At 43.8% G+C, this 20,587-nt stretch overlaps 1 protein-coding gene across 1 annotated transcript in view; it reads left to right on the top strand.

Annotated features, from left to right (window-relative positions):
* The first annotated feature begins 11,613 nt into the window (after positions 1–11,613).
* The window catches only part of LOC124805606 (myrosinase 1-like), a 43,269-nt gene continuing 34,295 nt past the window's right edge, over positions 11,614–20,587 (top strand). The window contains exon 1 of the mRNA XM_047266172.1: positions 11,614–11,741. Within this exon, the coding sequence (XP_047122128.1) occupies positions 11,725–11,741 (17 nt within the window). The 5' untranslated portion in view covers positions 11,614–11,724. The remainder of the gene's footprint in view (positions 11,742–20,587) is intronic.

Below are 20,587 nucleotides of genomic sequence, written 5' to 3'. Positions count from 1 at the left end.
GATGGGCTGTGAACTTCCACGCTCTGGACGGAACCACACCTCGTTACACACGCCACGATATTACCCTCCTGTCACCGTTTTTCGCGTTCCAGATTCCGGCTTGTTTCTCTTTGAACGCCCCTTATACATTCCTGGTTACGAACGTTGCTCGGTGTGACGACTGTCTGCATTCACCATAGCCAGGAACCGCACTGGAGACTGCTATACTGCTGCCCAACACACCTAGTGTGTGATGTTGATTACCTCCCTCTCTCTGCTCATTTTTAACCTCCAATGTGTGTTAGTGTCCCGTTGGTAAAACCCGTTCTCCAGGTAACCACATAGCAGAAATTACATGGCGTCCAATCCTACGATCTTTGAGGCAACACAGTTTGAAATCACAACTAATTCGACCTTCATGTTCTTCAGCCCTGTGTGGAATGCATTGATACCTACCTACACCTAAGAAAAGCAGGAGCGTTGTTGCTGTTGTTTTGATAAAACAGCTTTACAAAGAAAGCCCTGCTTACCTTGTCCAGAGCTGTGCTGATTGTCTGCAATTGTAATGCACACTGAAGTTTGTGTTTGAACCCCACTTTGCTGTATCAGTAGTGCCACCTAATGCCAAGACATTACACTAACACTACTGGCATCACAAATCTTGCAGTTCACAGTCTGTACATCGTACCTACAAGATTGGGCACCCACGTGGTAAATAGTGTTCTATCTACACTGGTACAAGCAGCGAAAATTTAATTGTAAGCAGCCTGTACTTAAATATGATGACAGGTCTCTGACTGTAAACAAGAACATTAAATCTTGTGTCAACATAAAATTATCTGTACAATTGCTTATTAAAATGCATAATATTTGGAATATGTCACTCAGTCCCCTGTATGTACAGACGTTATGTATTCACGAGCAGGTTGCTCATTGTAGTACAGTATGATTACAGATATCTCCTGGAAATTCAAAATAGTACAACCTCCCACCACTCCAGACTGGCATGGGTCATCGTGATGGATAGACAGCAGCTGAGGTGGATAGCAACTGGGAGTTGATTTATAGCAGTAAAAAAAAAAAAAAAAGAATGTGAACCACATACTGGCACTACTGATAAGCCCAGCTCCATAGCTGACTGCTGAGCTTCACAGAATGCCATGTGAGTGACCCAGGTTCGAATCGAGGACAGGTCAGAGATTTTCTCTGCTCGGGAACTGGGTGTTGTGTTGTCTTCATAATCATTTCATCCCCATGGACATACAAGTCACCAAAGTGGTATCAACTAGAAAGACATGCACCAGGCGATCAGTCTACGTGACGGGAGGGCCTATCCACAAGCAGTTCAGCACTTTCTACTTACACAACCATCTGGACTGGTAGTGGCAGCCCAGATAAGCAGCTGTACCAATGAGCGAATGCATGATGACGGAAATTCCAAGAACAATCTAGAACCATATCAAGTTGGTATACCCCAGTTGAAAGTCTAACAGGGAACTTAAATGGGAAGTCTTGGAAAGAAGATGATATATTTCTTCAGAAACACAAACGGGTACATTTAGAGAAACTATATTCATTGAAAACTGTGAGACGGTTATGCCGCTGCAGTTGTGCGCCTATGCATCCTCATAGCTGAGTGGTCAGCGCGACTGACTGTCCTGTGGAGGAGCTGGGTTCAAATCTCAACTACTAGGGATTTTTTTTTCTTGATGAGAGGATTGGTACGGAGTGCACTCAGCCTCGTGAGCCCAAGTGAGGAGATACTCGAGCGATTAGTAATGGTTCCATGGTTAAGAAACCCGAAATGACCACATGCCCCTCCATACTGCATCCTACGACGCCATTGACAGAGGCCCAACAGGCCTGCCTAAGGCCAGAAAGTGAAACATTAACTTCTTTTAGTGGTATATCAGATCTATGGATCATAAGAATAGATTTGTCCACATGTTGCCAAGTTTGTTTCAGCTATGCTGCTTACGCATCCTCCATATAGTTCCGATCTGTCACCATGCGATTTCCACAGGTTTGGGGCCCTGAAGGAAGACATTCGTGGCCACAGTTTCCTTCAGGCAAAGAAATGGTTGCCTTGGAACAATCATGATTCTCTAGGCAACCGCAAATATTTTTTCATGGTGAGATTGACCATCTTATCTCATAGTGCGATAAATGTATTAACAGTTATGGTGATTATTTCTGAAATAATAAAGTGTTTACTTACTTTTTTTCCATGTATCTAATTTTCATCAGAGTGATCCTTATACAACTAACTGTTGCTTGAAAAGAATAACGTTCTTTCACATACTCAATGCAGGATCATATAGGTAACCGCTCATATCCAGGTATACAAAACAAGGGAGGATTTAGTGGGAGTGGTTAAACTTGTAAGGATCAGAGAGCCATGTTACATCTGCGTAAATCAGAATGGGGCAGATGAGGATGTTGTATTTATGAATGAAAGTAGTAGGATTTACTTCTCATGTTAAACTGGTTAGTAGTTTCAAAAGTTGTAGTGTTTGAGCTTTCTTTTTAGTGTTAGCAGGTGGAGTTAAATGGATAGGGTGGTTGGAGATTGTTAGATGGAAGTCTAAAGGGAAAAATTCTAAGTGTTTTCTTTTCATTGTAGCGTGGTATCACACTACCGAGTGAATTTGTTGATGTGATGTCAGGGAATGATAGCGACGAGAAGAGTCTGGGACGGACGGTATGGGAGGTCTTTATCAGAGCAGTGATAGAATGGGTCCTTATGGCACATCTTAAAATGAAAGAGTTAACGTTATTTATTCAATGGACAATTCGTAACAGAGGATGCAATTAGGTTGATGTGTGTCATTGGAAACTCCTACCATTGGGGTTTGAATACGAGGCCAAAATGCCAGAGATGGTCATAGGCCACTTCAGCTTATAGGAAGAGAAGAAGGAGGCTTGAAGCTTGTCACGCTCCTCTTCTTGTAGTAGCTCGACAGGATATAAGAGTTGCTTATATGCAGAGAGGTTTGGCCGAAAATCACAATGGTTGATGGGATATGAAGTGTCATTCAAGGAATTTGCAAATGTGGTTGAAAAAAGGGAAGCTTATCTTGACAATAATACTGAAAATATTTGAAACTATTGTATTTGTATAATAATTGGGTTTCACATAAGTGGGGTATATGAACAACTGATGAATATTTTAGAAATATTCATCACTTATCATTTCAATATCTGACATCTGTCAATGAAATGCTTGTTCATGTGACAAAGATAGTTTTTCCATATTATTTGTAGAGCAATGGGGCAACGTCCTTGAAGCAGTGGTAGCACCGGTACCCGTCAAATCACAAAAGTTAAGCGCTGTCGGACTTGGCTAACATTTGGATAGGTCACCGTCCGAGTCTGCAGAGCGCTGTTGGCAAGCTGGGAGCACTCAGCCCTTGTGAGGCCAATTAAGGACCTTCTTAAATGAGAAGTAGGGTTTCCTGTCAGACAATTGACAACGGCCGGTAGAGCGGTGTGCTGAATACACGCCCCTCCATATCCGCATCCAGTGACACCTGTCAGCTGAGGATGACACGGCAACCGGCCGATAGCATTGGACTTTCTGAGGCCTCTTCGGACGGAGTTTATTTTTAGAGTTGTAGAGTAATGATTCGCTGTTGGAGCAGCAATTTCAGTATATAAGTAGATTGGATTATGGCATTAATTTTAAATCCAGTGCTTAACGTCTGAGAGAAGATAAGAGAAAAAATATTTAAATAAGTAAATTGTTATATTACACATCTTTATTTACGCATCAAGTAATCTGTTGACGTGTATAGCCATTTTAATGAGATATGTGTATGTTTATGCTGACTACAGAAACGTCGAAGGAATATGATTAACACGAAGAGGTGACGTGAAACTTGAGTGTTCGTGGAATAATTTAAGAGCTAACAACAAGAGTACTATCTCCAAGGCTCCTAGAAATGTACAAGGACACGCAAGTATAATTGGTATTCAGTGCAGTATCTGGGAGCGCGAGCTTATCCTTGTGACCTCAGCGGCTCATTATTGCCAAATAAACTTGCTTTTCCTTGCCAGCTGTTAGTGGTCAGTGTAAGAGTCGGCGTGTGGCACCAGTGAACAACTAAGCCGCCTCACCGATTCACTCCCGGAACGGACTAACAACTTCAGTAGAGAGCTACAGGTAAGTTGAAGTTACTCCCTAGTTTTTGTTGAACTCTCGCTTCTAGTTAGTTTTTCACATCTCTAGAGAAACTGCCGACGAGTTTTACTCCCGCGTACATCACACAAAAGAATTATATCAAAGCATCATTTTCGTATTATTGTGGTACTCATAAGCACAGTGTGTTTCAGAATGAATAGTAAATATTTCGTGAGATGGTAGTGCAGACCAATCGATTAAAACAGTCCACATAACAAGCGAGATACAGAATGTAACCCCAATATGTACACATAGAAAGTGTTAAGCAAAGGCAAATGACTAATTCCAAAATTGATTTTCACAGACTCCAGCTACGACTTCAGTCCACTTACCATAACTCATGACAACAGCTGGTGTCCAGGTACTCCAGCTACGACTTCAGTCCACTTACCATAACTCATGACAACAGCTGGTGTCCAGGTGTAGTCTTGGCGTTATGTTGTAGAAACAGCATTATTCACAAATCGATCTGTTCGCCTTTTTGTTTACTGTTTCTTTCTATATTGTCTTTCAACCATTCTCACATGAAAAAATCTGAAAGAGGTAAGGGCCGGGGACTCTGGTGGCCAAAAAGCGTGACCATTTCTGCCGAGCCCTCTTCTTGGGAATGTAAGGTTAAGATGATGTGTCACCTGACGACTAGAAAGTTTAGAGGCTCTGTCGTGACGGAAAAATACCCATCCTTGTAGCAAAAACATCCTCATTTTACAGATATCCAGCAAGCCGGAGTTGAAGTGGGTCCGCAACTGCATCCTTAATGAAAGAAATCAGTGGAACTAGGAAGTCTCCTTTATTTATTGATGGTGACTAGTTTTGGACTTGCCTCCCTTCTCAAACCAACCCGTGTGAACAAAATAACATCAGATATTACAGTACCAGTAAAACATGAGTATGAGAATAATTGAGACCCATTTTAACAAAACTCTACATCCACAGCTGCAACTATTTTCTGCAAACCACCGTGAGGTGCATGGTAGAGGGTACGTACCACTGTACCAGTTATTAGGGTTTGCTCCCGCTCCACTCACGTATGGAGCGCGGGAAGAATGATTGTTTGAATGTTTCTGTGCGTGCAGTAATTATTGTAATCTTATATTCACGATCCTTATGTGATGGATACGTAGGGGGTCGTAGTGCATTCCTAGAGTAATCATTTAAAGCCGGTTCTTGAAACTTGGTTAATAGACTTTCTCGGGATAGTTTACGAATGTCTTCAGGAGTGTTCCACGACTGTACCTATGTGATCATTCCGTTTCATATCCTCACAAAGTGTTACCCAGGTATTTGTACGAGTTTGCCGATTCCAGTGGTAACTCATAGGATACTATGTTTTTTATTCTTTTTTTGTTTTGTGAAATGCTAAATTTTTCATTTCTGAACATTTAAAGCAAGTTGCGAATCTCTGCACCACTTTGAAGTCTTATCAAGATCTGAGTCAATATTTATGCAGCTTCCTTCAGATAGTACTTCATTATAGACAATTGCATCATCTGCAAAAAGCCTGTTTTTGCTCTTAATATTGTCTGCAAGGTCATTAACATTCACCCTGAACAGCAAGGGTCCCAACACACTTCCTTGGGGCGCACTCGAAATTACTTCTACATCTGACGATGACTCTCCATCCAAGATGACATACTGCGCCGTACCTACGAAAAAGTCCTCATTCCAGTAAGATATTTCACTTTGTACCCCATATGATCGTACTTTTGCAATACGCGCAGGTGTGGTATTGAGTCAAACGCTTTACGCAAATCAAGAAATACTGTATCTACTTTTTTGCCTTGATCCAAAGCTTTCAGTATGTCATGCGAGAAAGTGAGAGTTGGTTTTCACATGATCGATGTTTTCGAAGCCCATGCTGGTTGGCATTGAGAAGGTCATTCTGTTCAAGATACCTCATATTTGAGCTCAGAAAAGTTATAAGATTGTACAGCAAATCGATATCAAAGATATTGGACTGCAGTTTCGTCGATCACGTCTACTACCTTCCTTGCAGACGGGTGTGACCTGCGCCTCTGCCTTTATTTAGGAACTGGACACGGTTTTGTTGTTCGAGGGATATGCGTTAGATTATAGTTAGAAGAGGGGCTAATTCAACAAACGGTATTTGCAGGATTTTACAGGAGAGGTACTTTTTAATTGTACTCACTATAGTTGATTCAGGAAAAGTAAGAAATTTCGATTTTTTTTTACAAAATTCAACATACTCGCGTTTTCATCCGTTTATTCTTTGGCGTTACTAATACTTTCACACTTTGATTTTTTTTCTTTCTACAGAAGTGTGTTATATTTTAAATTTTACGAGCCCTTTTTACACAGGAGCTGATGCTCTAAAACCTTCGAGTGGGACATTTCATTTGAAGCAGTCATTTTTGAGATACGAGCGATAGAACCTGAGCCTAATTCGCTTTTCCGTCAGTCTGGTAGAAACTGCTGATTTTTGAATAAACAGCGGAACCGATTTTATGTCTTTAATAGGTCGTTCGATTCGGAATTTAATACTCTTCTGTTCTACTGTTTTGGAAGTTTTCTGTAGTGCGTATCGTTTTCGAGCTACAAGAGCAAAACTGAAAAAAGTCCAAAAGTTTCGTGGGTTTTCGACCCTCAAATTTCAGCACAAGGCAGAAATCGTTGCAAACTCATTTAACTCTTATGTGAGATACGTAACGTCGATTAAAATTATTTCCAGCTTTTGCAAATTTATTGGCTATCAAAAGTCTAATTTGTCTTCATTAATCGTAGTAAGAAATTATCCTTTTCAAATTTTATTTTATTCATACACAGGCTATCTCTAAATAAATAACATGATTAAATCACAAACATCCTGCTTTGTATGTTGTTTCCTTTTTTGTTTTAAGATAGTTTCAATCTGTATTCAGATCTTCGTTTGAGGGTTCATTCGTGCACTTTTCACTCTTTTGAAGTTGACGACTCTTGCTTCATCTTGCACTTTCCACTTCCTTAACTGTTTGAGAATATTCTGCGTCTTCTAACATCTTAATAATGATATCCCAACAAGAGCGTACTGCAACTTCACCTAATCTTCTTAGAGTAAAACTGTGGCTAAACATTAAAAATAATTAAACGGGACTATATGCATTGCCGTGCAACACGGAGTTGCCAAGTGTGTCGATGTTTCGCATTCTTGGCTACTTTTTTTTTTTTTTTTTTTTTTTTTTTTTTTTTTTTTTTTTTTTTTTTTTTTTAGTAGAAAGTGTTACTTTCTGGTGGCTAGCGATTAAATCTGACTAGTAAAAGAATTCAAAATGAAAACATTGCAGTATTAGAGCTGTTTATTAGGTAATAAACACTGTCTTACGTGCATACCGCTATCAGCCAGCCTCTGGCGCTGTCACTTGGCAGATACTGGTACGCTCCAGCATTAGCTCTCTTCGCACTGCTCATTGTAAATCGTGCAGTACATGCTAATAGTATTTGTATTACCTTTTGGATCGTTTGTTGTGGCTGTTCCGCGCATACATTCATCTCTCTATTCAGTCACATGCGAAGATGTTGCGTACCCTTTTTTTATATCTTTCTGCAAAAACGTTTATTGCCATACCAAGAGGTGCACGAGTGGGTACAATCATTGTTCCATAGGCAACAGCAAACGTTTTTGCATGAACGCATAGGTTGTCTTGTCTCACAGTTGGATAAATGTTTCAACAGTTATGATGATTACTTTTGAAATAATAAAAGTTTAATACGTTTTTTCATCTCTCTCGTTTCCATTTCACCGGTCCTTAAAAAAATGATCTGAAATTTGCTTCCTTCTTTACCTATGACTGGGCCAATATGATCGTTCCATTTCATATCCCTAAAAATGGTTATACCCAGGATTTACGTGAGTTGACTTATTCCAGTTGCGACTCGCTGATATCATATTTGCACAAGAAGAGCCAAAGAAACTGTTACACCTACCTAATATCATGTAGGTCACCGCAACACGTCGTGGCATGGACTCCACTAGTGTCTGAAGCACTTCAAATGGTTCAAATGGCTCTGAGCACTATGGGACTTAACATCTATGGTCAACAGTCCCCTAGAACTTAAAACTACTTAAACCTAATTAACCTAAAGACATCACACAACACCCAGTCATCACGAGGCAGAGAAAATCCCTGACCCCTCCAGGAATCGAACCCGGGAACCCGTGCGCGGGAAGCGAGAACGCTATCGCACGACCACGAGCTGCGGACGCGTATTTAGATAACTCTGTGATTGAATACGCATACCTATACCAGTTTCAGTGTAGAATACTAAGTTTTATCTTTTTGTGAAGGACGTAGTTTTACTTTTCTGAACACTGAAAGCAAGTTGTCATTCATTGCCCCACTTTGAAGTCTTAGCAAGCGCCGACTGGATATTTGTGCAGCTTTTTCCAAACAGTGCTTCATTACAGATAACTGCATCACAGGGGAAAATTATGAGCATCAGGCAGTAAATACTACATCACAGTAGAAAAGTCTGAGCATCAAATACTAAATACTGCATCTCATAAGTGCCTAGGGAAAGAAAGTTACACATGTTGTCCCACGCTAAGATAGTTGCGCAAGAAGAGTGATGCATTGTCAGAAGAGACAACAAGTTCCGGTTTTCCTGATGACACAGTTCTTCCACTGCACGGATAACAGGTGCGTCATAGTTTGCAGTTTAATTGTGCGTCAACTGGGAACGTACCCCAAAGCTGAATAACGCGAGACAGTACTATTCTTGCAGGAAAAAAATTATAAAATGCACATAGATTCACCACGAAACTGGCACCATATATGGACAATATCCGATCTCACCGCCAGCAGTAGTGAATTCCTTCTAAGAATTTGACCAAGACAGCACAGTCGTAAATGAAGCCTATCAGGGTAGAAACGACATCGATATCAACATCGACCACACTCAACAAAGTCCAGACAATCGAGGAACTGATTCACAGCAATCGTACAATGACGTGGACGTACCACAGTGGTTCTCGAATGACTCCGTGACCAAGGAGCGGATTTCTCTCGTCGCTGAACTGAACGGTTCATAGAATGTTCCGATAGTTGTTTATAGAGACTTGGTTACTTTGCTGAAAAACAGTGTCATGTACCTGTGGCAATTTGAAGTGCAGTGCAACATTCAATAGAGGGTACATGGCATGCCATAATAATGCGTGATACGCTTTTCAAACACGGTTGTTCTTCTTACGACAGAAGTTTTATCGCACAAATACAAACTTCAATAGTAAGAAGAACAACCGTGTTAAGATTCTGAGATCGTCCCAATGCGGCTGACGATGTCAGGTAATCATAATTGAAGTCCACTCACATGGTCAGCGGTAGTCGTGGACGTTACCCGACTGCAATACCGTAAGTTATCTCAACAATCGGTATACTGGCAGTAGCTCAAGTTTCATATTTCAAGCTATTGTATATATATGTATATGACATAGATTTTTATCGAAGTGGGTGCAATAGTAAACGGTGAAACTTTTAAAATATTCATCACAGATTACAGAAATGTTTAAATAAGTAAGTTATTGGAATATGTAAATTTATTTACATATTTACACTCATGTTCATAAAGTAAGTATAATGCTGATAAATGGTGAAACAACGCTCTGGTGGGCGGTTTGCGGGTTTAAATCACCTCGGGGTATGACCATGCGGTGCATTTGACCTGCGGTCGTCGCACGGCGGCGCTGGCAACAGTCCACACACACACAGAGGTGTGTTGGTGCATGTCAGAGTACGGTGCAGCGAGTAAGTGTGCAAACGTTTTCAGACATGCTACTGGTGACTGTGTGTTAAAGATGGCTCAAAGAACACATATTGATGACGTTATGAGCAGTAGAATACTAGGGCGACTGGAGTCTAATCAAACACAGCAGGTCGTAGCACGGACCCTCCCTGTGCCACAAAGTGTGTTCAAATGGCTCTGAGTACTATGGGACTTAACTTCTGAGGTCATCAGTCCCCTAGAACTTAGAACTACTTAAACCTAACTAACCTAAGGACATCACAAACATCCATGCCCGAGGCAGGATTCGAACCTGCGACCGCAGCAGTAGCGCGGTTCCAGACTCTAGCTCCTAGAACCGCTCGGCTACCCCGGCCGGCCACAAAGTGTGTTCTCAAGATTGTTGCAACGATTCCAGCAGACAGGAAACGTGTCCAGGCGCTACAGTACGAGACGTCCACAGTGTACAACACCACAAGAAGACCGATATCTCGCCATCAGTGCCCGCAGACGGCCACGGTGTCCTGCAGGTAGCCTTTCTCGGGACCATACACCAGCCACTGGAACAGTTGTCTCCAGACACAGAGTCTGCAGACGACCGAGCAGACTTGGTTTATTCCCCCGGACACCTGAAAGGTGCATTCCAGCGACCCCTGGTCACAGGCGAGCCCGTAAAGTCTGGTGTCAAGAACACAGTACATGGTCGTTGGAACAGTGGTCCCAGGTTATGTTCACGGTCGAGTCCAGGTATAGTCCGAACAGTGGTTCTCGCCGGGTTTTTATCTGGCGTGAACCAGGAACCAGATACCAACCCCTTAATGTCCTTGAAAGGGACCTCTATAGAGGTCGTAGTTTGATGGTGTGGGATGGGATTATGACTGGTGCACGTACACCCCTGAATGTCTTTGACAGAGGAACTGTAACAGATCAGGTGTATCGGGACGTCATCTTTCACCAGTATGTCCGCCTTTTGAGGGGTGCAGTGGGTCCCACCTTCCTCCTGATGGATGATAACGCACGGCCCCACTGAGCTGCCATTGTGGAGGAGTACCTTGAAACAGAACATATCAGGCGAGCGGAATGACCTACCTGCTCTTGAGACCTAAACCCCATCGAACACGTCTGGGATGCTCTCGGTCGTGGTATCGCTGCTCGTCTTCAAACCCCTAGCACACTTCAGGAGCTCCGACAGGCACTGGTGCAAGAATGGGAGGCTATACCCCAGCAGCTGCTTTACCACCTGATCCATAGTATGCCAGCCCGTTGTGCGGCCTGCTGTGCAATGTGATCATATCCCATATTGATGTCGAGGTACATGCGCAGGAGACAGTGGCGTTTTGTAGCACATGTGTTTCGGGATGGTTTTCTCAATCTATCACCAATACCGTGGACACAGATCTGTGTCGTGTGTGTTCCCTATGTGCCTATGCTATTAGTGCCAGTTTTGTATAGTGCGGCGTTGTGTGACACCACATTCTGCAATTATCCTTAATTTATGAGCATGGGTGTAGCAAAGCGTTACCACATGTCGTCATTTAACAGAGATGCGTCTGTGATTACGACGATGTAAGAAACATGGCACATATGAAGAAATATCGTTAATCTTAAATTTTCGTGGAATAAGTTACGTGCCAAGAACAAGTGTGCTATCTACAACACTTACATAAATGTACAGCGTCAGCCGAGCAAAAGTACACCTAGCTTATCAGCCTGTTGCCAACGACTTAACACTCACAAACCAAGTTAGTTTTCCTTTGTAGCTCTTATTCGTCACTCTGACGGTCGGTGTGTGGCCAGCGGTACTAGCGTGCAGTTAAACCGTCGCTCTGTCTCGGTCCCGGAACAAGACCATGTGTTTCAGTTGCAGGTAAGATGAAACAATTTTACTAGATTTCATTGAACACACTCTTTCTGTTGGCTTTCCACAGCTGGGCAAATATTGTCGACAACTTCTATTCACTCATAAATCACTAAAATAAAAAGAGAAAGGGAATAACAGTTACACGTACCAACATCCCCTAATCATTTGAAATCATCACTATTGTCCTCTTAAATATATAATCCAGCACTCTGGGATACATAACACGTCAAATCAAGCTTAAACCGGTCAGATGTTGATACCAATGCATCTACATCAACATCAGCGACATCAGTACTCCGCAAACCACCGGATGGTGTGTGGCTGGGCTATGATGATGTCAAATTAAGCCTCTTTCAGCCGTCAATTCTCAACCTTATTTTATTAGGCAACCAGTTTCGGCGCTTTATTACGCCAACTTCAGCCCGCTGACTGACGTGTAGGAATAATCTATCTCGCTTGTGATCGAAGCACGGGGCAGCAATACTGGTATTAGTAGATATCTACTTGCTACAGTGGCCACTTTAGACACCATCCGCCGGGCGGATTCGTGCCGGCGACAGCCACCCGGAAAGCACTGCGTTAGATCGCACGGCTAAACGAGCGGTCTTAGATGAACATACTGAGAACTTCTTCCCTGGTCCATTCGTGAATAGCGCGTGGGAAGAACTATTGTCTGTAAGCCTCTGTATTGGCTCTACTTTCTCGAATTGTCTCTTAATGGTCATTTCGCGAGACATATGCGGGAAAAGTAATATGTTGCCCGACTCTTCCCGGAAAATACTCTCTCGAAATTTCTGTAGTAAACTTCTCTGTGTTGCACAACGCCTCTCTAGTAAAGGTAAGTCACTGGAGTTGGTTGAGCATCGCGACGACTAAACTTGCCTTTCTTCGTTGGATCTTCACAACCTGTTCTGTCAGTCCTAAGTGCTAAGGGTCCTAGACTGACTACTAATCATCAGCCTAGGTCAAAGAAACTCACTTATTTAGTTCATGAATTACACGTATTTACGATTCTTCCCATAAATCTATCTGGCATCTGCTTTTTCTACTGCTCCTTTCAAGCTGTCAGTCCACTTACGGTGGCTTCGGATAGATACTCCATGTTTGTTGCACGTGGACAATTTTAGAAATATAATCCTTATGTACTGCTTATGATCCCGTTTGTAAACCGAGAAAGTTTAAGTGTTGTATGTCGATACACAACATCAGTCGATGCAGAATCAGTCTACAATATATGCAACAGAATGTAAATACTTTCGTCACTGGCATGTTGAAAATTGATTTTATTTCTTAATCTTCTGAGTGAAAGCAATCCATCCTTTTAACAGAAAAGGAAACTGAAGACTGTGTAGTGGTTAATCCATGGACACCAAAACTTAGAGCCTGCCGGCCGGTGTGGCCGAAAGGCTCTAGGCGCTACAGTCTTGAACCGCGCAACCGCTACTGTCGCAGGTTCGAATCCTGCCTCGGGCATGGATGTGTGTGATGTCTTTAGGTTAATTAGGTTTAAGTAGTTCTATGTTCTAGGGGACTGATGATCTCAGAAGTTAAGTCCCATAGTGCTCAGAGCCATTTGAACCATTTTTTAACTTAGAGCCCAGCCAAAGATCCATGAAGAAGATACACCAGTCTATCGAAAACGGCCTAGCAACGGGAAACTGTCTTGTGAGCACAATAGCGAAAATCTTCCTTAACATCCTAGCAAGGGAGGTTGCTATAAACGCAATCAGAGGAGAGACAAAATCATATATTGCAAACGATGTGCAGGTGGCACGTTGATTCTTTTTGACAGTAGCATTGAAGGAATAAACTGCATATACAAACAGCTAAACAGCATGCATAAGAATCTTACGTTTATCTAGGAATTAGAAGCGCAATAGAATAACAAAATGGTTCAAATGGCTCTGAGCACTGTGGGACTCAACTGCTGAGGTCATTAGTCCCCTAGAACTTAGAACTAGTTACACCTAACTAACCTAAGGACATCATAAACATCCATGCCCGAGGCAGGATTCGAACCTGCGACCGTAGCGGTCTTGCGGTTCCAGACTGCAGCGCCTTTAACCGCACGGCCACTTCGGCCGGCAATAGAATAACAGCTTTCTAGATTTAAAGGTAATAAATATCCATCCATTACATATATTTGGAGTTTGTAGGAAACCTAGAACACCGGACACGGTAGTTAACAGCAGCTCTTGTAATCCTACCGCTCATAAAAATGTAATCTTCCAATCCACGGAGAATCGCATTGTGAGCCATCCAGCAGAGAAAGACGAAACTGATAAAGAACTAAGTACACTTGGAGCCAAATCAAAAACAATGCTTACAATTTGTACAATTAGACTATGAATAACAAGATGCATGGGAAAAAGCTGAAAGGGAAACAGTTAGTAAAAATGCTGAAATCCCGCGAGCTACGGGATTAAAACAAGAAATACTAAAATACACTGTCAAGCCATATATCGGAATGATTTCAGCTACAGTAGCATGTACGTTCCATAAGACTGACATGCATGTTATTTTCCGTATCGACGGCATAGTCAGTAACATCATCGCTACCTTGAAATCAAGACAACATTTACAAAAGAAGAGATAGCGAGATATTTTGCTCTGGCCAAATGAGGAGAATTTTTAACACACGGGATAAAGAACACACCAGACTGAGTGAAAGCCATCCATCCTCATTTAATATGTACCCGAGAGAAAATAGCCATTTCGTGCTACACGTAAACAATACACAAAAAATTTTGCTCAGACAGATAAAGGAAAAGCGTTGGTCATATTATACGAGAATACGGTACAGAAACATTTGAAAATATGGGCAAAACATATGTTACATGAGCAGCTAGAACTGCGAAACAAATAATTTTTAGACCGTTTTGGTTTGGGTTTTATGTGGGGACTGTTTTCATTTTCTTGAAATCTGTCAGTGTTTGCTCACCAGCATTGTGTCCCCGTGTAGCCGTGTTTTTTTGTGTGTGGTATATTATTAATTTTAACACACTATTTCAGGGTCACCGAACACAAGATACCATTTCAGGGATCTTTCGTTTTACAGAGCAATAACAAACAGAAAAAAGGGATTCAGCAGGAACTGACCTATCGTCATTTGTCATGATCAATTGCAACAGCTGACTCACTACAGATAAACAAAATACCAACACTACACTGATAACGTCTTTTGTTCAGTCTCACTGCTCTACGTTACTTAACGCCGACACAATGACTGTGTAATGTTTAAATACACTGAAGCGCCAAAGAAACTGGTATAGGCATGCATATTCAAATACATAGATATGTGAACAAGCAGAATAAGGCGCTGCGGTCGGCTATGTCTATATAAGATAAAAAGTGTCTGGCACAGTTGTTAGATCGGTTACTGCTACTACAATGGCAAATTATGAAGATTTAGTGAATTTGAACGTGGTGTTATAGTCTGCGCACGAGCGATGTGAGACGTGCGTGGCTCGTGTTCCTGCCATCATGCATTTTACAACCTGTTTTTAACGTACGTCCACCTCACTACATTAATTTAAATTACTATTGTCACTGAGTTGCTGTTTTGGCTGACCGTGAGCGGCGCTAGCAGCGCGTATCGATGTATCCCCTCTCGTAATATCTTTGCTCAACTGCTAGTACTTCCCGGTCGTTGTCTGTCGTAAGCCAGTTCGGGTCTGCCACGCAGTTGGAACGTGTCTGGAGCGCAGTTCGGACCTGTCAGTCGGGGAGTTGCAATGCGGCACTAGTGCAGTCGGGATGTAGCAGCATTGAGATCTGCGTCGTCATGGGTCACCCGGCCATTGCCGCCACGCATCACTTGAATCGGGCCAAAAGTCTTGGTGGATCGTCAGTCGGTTGTCCTACCGGACAACACGTTTTGGCTCGCCAATCGTTCATGAGTCGGCTGTGTGTGTGTGTGTGTGTGTGTGTGTGTGTGTGTGTGTGTGTGTGTGTGTGCATCGACTCCCGATTTGACTTCGTGCATGCTTAGTTACTGTCGGGTATAGTTCAGGTCTTCGTGCAAGCGTTTGTCAGGTTGTGTGTGTGTGTAGTTGGTGTTATTTCCTTTGACAGGTTATTTTAAATGTTGTAAGCGTACTGCCTCTGAGAGGTCGGTCGTCTCATCGGGCGACATGTAACTCATTCTCCGAGTGCTTCAGGGCCCCTTGAATTACCATCTTGTGGAACATGGGTCGGTCCTTCCTGGTGCAGGGATGTCTCTTAGCCAGTGGGCGTGTTTCTTCTGCATGGTTGGGCCCGAGCCAGTATTTCCGCCGTCTTGTGTCTGGAAGTGAATGGGAGACGCGCCAGCAGTGCAGTCGCGACGGAGCAGCAGTCACGAACGGACCAGCAGGTAGTCGGCCGGTTGCTGCGGACCAGGGAAGATATCTCCGCGCGGTGCAGTCGCTGGGTCCGCTGTCGGTACCCGTGCAGTGTCGGGACGTGTGTGAAGCTGTCCGATCGCTACGAGCTTCGTCGTTCACCGACCCAGGACGTCGAAGTTGAGTGCTGTTTTAAGTACCCAAGCCTTGTCCATTCATGTTGTGGTTCGTTTCGGTGGTTCACTGGTGGGGAGGTTTTCCTGAAAGCAACATCGAGTATTTGTACATACACTCCTGGAAATGGAAAAAAGAACACATTGACACCGGTGTGTCAGACCCACCATACTTGCTCCGGACACTGCGAGAGGGCTGTACAAGCAATGATCACACGCACGGCACAGCGGACACACCAGTAACCGCGGTGTTGGCCGTCGAATGGCGCTAGCTGCGCAGCATTTGTGCACCGCCGCCGTCAGTGTCAGCCAGTTTGCCGTGGCATACGGAGCTCCATCGCAGTCTTTAACACTGGTAGCATGCCGCGACAGCGTGGATGTGAACCGTATGTGCAGTTGACGGACTTTGAGCGAGGGCGTATAGTGGGCATGCGGGAGGCCGGGTGGACGTACTGCCGAATTGCTCAACACGTGGGGCGTGAGGTCTCCACAGTACATCGATGTTGTCGCCAGTGGTCGGCGGAAGGTGCACGTGCCCGTCGACCTGGGACCGGACCGCAGCGACGCACGGATGCACGCCAAGACCGTAGGATCCTACGCAGTGCCGTAGGGGACCGCACCGCCACTTCCCAGCAAATTAGGGACACTGTTGCTCCTGGGGTATCGGCAAGGACCATTCGCAACCGTCTCCATGAAGCTGGGCTACGGTCCCGCACACCGTTAGGCCGTCTTCCGCTCACGCCCCAACATCGTGCAGCCCGCCTCCAGTGGTGTCGCGACAGGCGTGAATGGAGGGACGAATGGAGACGTGTCGTCTTCAGCGACGAGAGTCGCTTCTGCCTTGGTGCCAATGATGGTCGTATGCGTGTTCGGCGCCGTGCAAGTGAGCGCCACAATCAGGACTGCATACGACCGAGGCACACAGGGCCAACACCCGGCATCATGGTGTGGGGAGCGATCTCCTACACTGGCCGTACACCACTGGTGATCGTCGAGGGGACACTGAATAGTGCACGGTACATCCAAACCGTCATCGAACCCATCGTTCTACCATTCCTAGACCGGCAAGGGAACTTGCTGTTCCAACAGGACAATGCACGTCCGCATGTATCCCGTGCCACCCAACGTGCTCTAGAAGGTGTAAGTCAACTACCCTGGCCAGCAAGATCTCCGGATCTGTCCCCCATTGAGCATGTTTGGGACTGGATGAAGCGTCGTCTCACGCGGTCTGCACGTCCAGCACGAACGCTGGTCCAACTGAGGCGCCAGGTGGAAATGGCATGGCAAGCCGTTCCACAGGACTACATCCAGCATCTCTACGATCGTCTCCATGGGAGAATAGCAGCCTGCATTGCTGCGAAAGGTGGATATACACTGTACTAGTGCCGACATTGTGCATGCTCTGTTGCCTGTGTCTATGTGCCTGTGGTTCTGTCAGTGTGATCATGTGATGTATCTGACCCCAGGAATGTGTCAATAAAGTTTCCCCTTCCTGGGACAATGAATTCACGGTGTTCTTATTTCAATTTCCAGGAGTGTATTTGATTGTGGATAATTAAATCCTCAACAATTTGTGCTTGAGTTCTGATGTACTGATTGTTGGGAAGCAAGTCGTTATGTCAGTTGGTCCATGGCTGTCCCCTGGTTAGGTTCCTATGGATCAAGTGCAGTTGGTCTCACCACTTGTGTCGCCTAAGTGAACAAGGGCAGAATGACCAGCGTGGAGGCTTCTGAGTGCCACCAGTGTTTAATTATCTGTTTTCAGCTACTTAAAATTTAGGGCTTATGGTTATTTTTTCTTTTTCCTTAAAAATTTTGTAAAACTAATTCTTAAATTCATCTTCCAAGCTTAAACATTGCGGCCTTCTGCCTTTAAAAGATTATGGACATACTTTAAAATTTTGAAACTTAGTTGTGGCGTTCAGCCATTGGTATTGCATCTTGCATATGTTTGTTCTATCTGCTTTGCCTTGAGGCTTTCCACTTAGCCGTGATATGTTTTTGTTTTTATTTTATTTGCCTCCTTAATTGCGTTTTTATCGTGTTGATTTTTAAGATTTCTTGTTTTTTTAAACATCGTGGCCTTCTGCTTTTAAAAGTCTTTGGTAATATATTCTAAAATTTTTAAACTTAATTGTGGCCTTCAGCCATTTGTATTGCACCTTGCATATGTTCGTTCTACCTACCTTGCTGTGATGTTTGCTTTTTTTTAATAATTTTATTGCTATCTTAACGGGATTTTATCTTGTTGCTTTGTTAAGATTTCTTGTTTGGAGGCCTTCAGCCGTGAAAGAGTTGAATTCGGTAAAGGTGCGGCTATGTGCCGCTTTGGTTGTAAAAGTGTTATTAGATTACAATAAATTACAAATAGAAGATGAAACTAATCCCAACGTATTTGACCCTTTCCACAATCCTAATTACCTGTTCTGCCCAGCGGATTAAGCGGGCGTTTTACGATGGGACCAGCATCTCCGAGGTAGCGATGAAGTGGGAATTTTCCCGTATGACCACTTCACGAGTGTACTGTGAATATCAGGAATATGGTAAAACATCTCTGTGGCTGGAAATAGATTCTGCAAGAATGAGACCAACGACAACTGAAGAGAATCATTCAACGAGTCAGAAGTTCAACCCTTCCGCTAACTGCCGCTGATTTCAATGTTGTGCCATCAGCAAGTGTCAGCGTACGAACCATTCAACGAAACATAATCAATATCGGCTTTCGGTTCCAAAGGCCCTCCCGTTTACCCTTGATGACTTCCTGACACAAAGCTTTTCGTCTCGCCTGGGCCTGTTAACACCAACACTGGACCGTTGATGACTGGAAACATGAATCCTGGTAGGACGAGTCTCGTTTCAAATTGCACAGAGCTGTTGGATGAGTAAGGGTACGGAGGCAACCTCATGAATCCATGGACCCTGCATCTCAGCAGGGGACTGTTCAAGCTGGCAGAGGCTCTGTAATAGCGTGGGGTGTGAGCAATTGGAGTGATATGGGACCCCTGATACGTCTAGGTACGACTCTGACAGGTAACACATACAGAAGCATCCTGTTTGGTCACCTGCAACCATTCTACATCTACATCTACATTTATACTCCGCAAGCTACCCAACGGTGTGTGGCGGAGGGCACTTTACGTGCCACTGTCATTACCTTCCTTTCCTGTTCCAGTCGCGTATGGTTTGCGGGTAGAACGACTGCCGGAAAGCTTCCGTGCGCGCTCGAATCTCTCTAATTTTACATTCGTGATCTCCTCGGGAGGTACACGTAGGGGGAAACAATATATTCAATACCTCATCCAGAAACGCACCCTCTCGAAACCTGGACAGCAAGCTACACCGTGATGCAGAGCGCCTCTCTTGCAGAGTGTGCCACTTCAGTTTGCTAAACATCTCCGTAACGATATCAAGCTTACCAAATAACCCTGTGACGAAACGCGCCGCTCTTCTTTGGATCTTCTCTATCTCCTCTGTCAACCCGATCTGGTACGGATCCCACACTGATGAGCAATACTCAAGTGTACGTCGAACGAGTGTTTTGTAAGCCACCTCCTTTGTTGATGGACTACATTTTCTAAGGACTCTCCCAATGAATCTAAACCTGGCACCCGCCTTACGAACAATTAATTTTATATGATCATTCCACTTCAAATCGTTCCGTACGCATACTCCCAGATATTTTACAGAAGTAACTGCTGCCAGTGTTTATTCCGCTATCATAAAATCATACAATAAAGGATCCTTCTTTCTATGTATTCGCAATACATTACATTTGTCTATGTTAAGGGTCAGTTGCCACTCCCTGCACCAAGTGCCTATCCGCTGCAGATCTTCCTGCATTTCGCTGCAATTTTCTAATGCTGCAACTTTTCTGTACACTACAGCATCACCCGCGAAAAGCCGCATGGAACTTCCGACACTATCTACTAGGTCATTTACACATATTGTGAAAAGCAATGGTCCCATAAGAGTCCCCTGTGGCACGCCAGAGGTTACTTTAACGTCTGTAGATGTCTCTACATTGAGAACAACATACTGTGTTCTCTTTGCTAAAAACTCTTCAATCCAGCCACACAGCTGGTCTGATATCCCGTAGGCTCTTACTTTGTTTATCAGCCGACAGTGCGGAACTGTATCGAACGCATTCCGGAAGTCAAGGAAAATGGCATCCACCTGGGAGCCTGTAGCTAATATTTTCTGGGTCTCATGAACAAATAAAGCGAGTTGGGTCTCACACGGTCGCTGTTTCCGGAATCCATGTTGATTCCTACAGACTAGATTCTGGGTTTCCAGAAATGACATGATACGCGAGCAAAAAAACATGTTCTAAAATTCTAAAACAGATCGATGTCAGAGA

The sequence above is a fragment of the Schistocerca piceifrons genome, chromosome 7, assembly GCF_021461385.2.
Source record: "Schistocerca piceifrons isolate TAMUIC-IGC-003096 chromosome 7, iqSchPice1.1, whole genome shotgun sequence".
NCBI classification, from domain to species: domain Eukaryota; kingdom Metazoa; phylum Arthropoda; class Insecta; order Orthoptera; family Acrididae; genus Schistocerca; species Schistocerca piceifrons.
The sequence above is the reverse complement of the archived record's forward strand: the minus strand, read 5'-3'. Positions and strand labels throughout refer to the sequence as shown.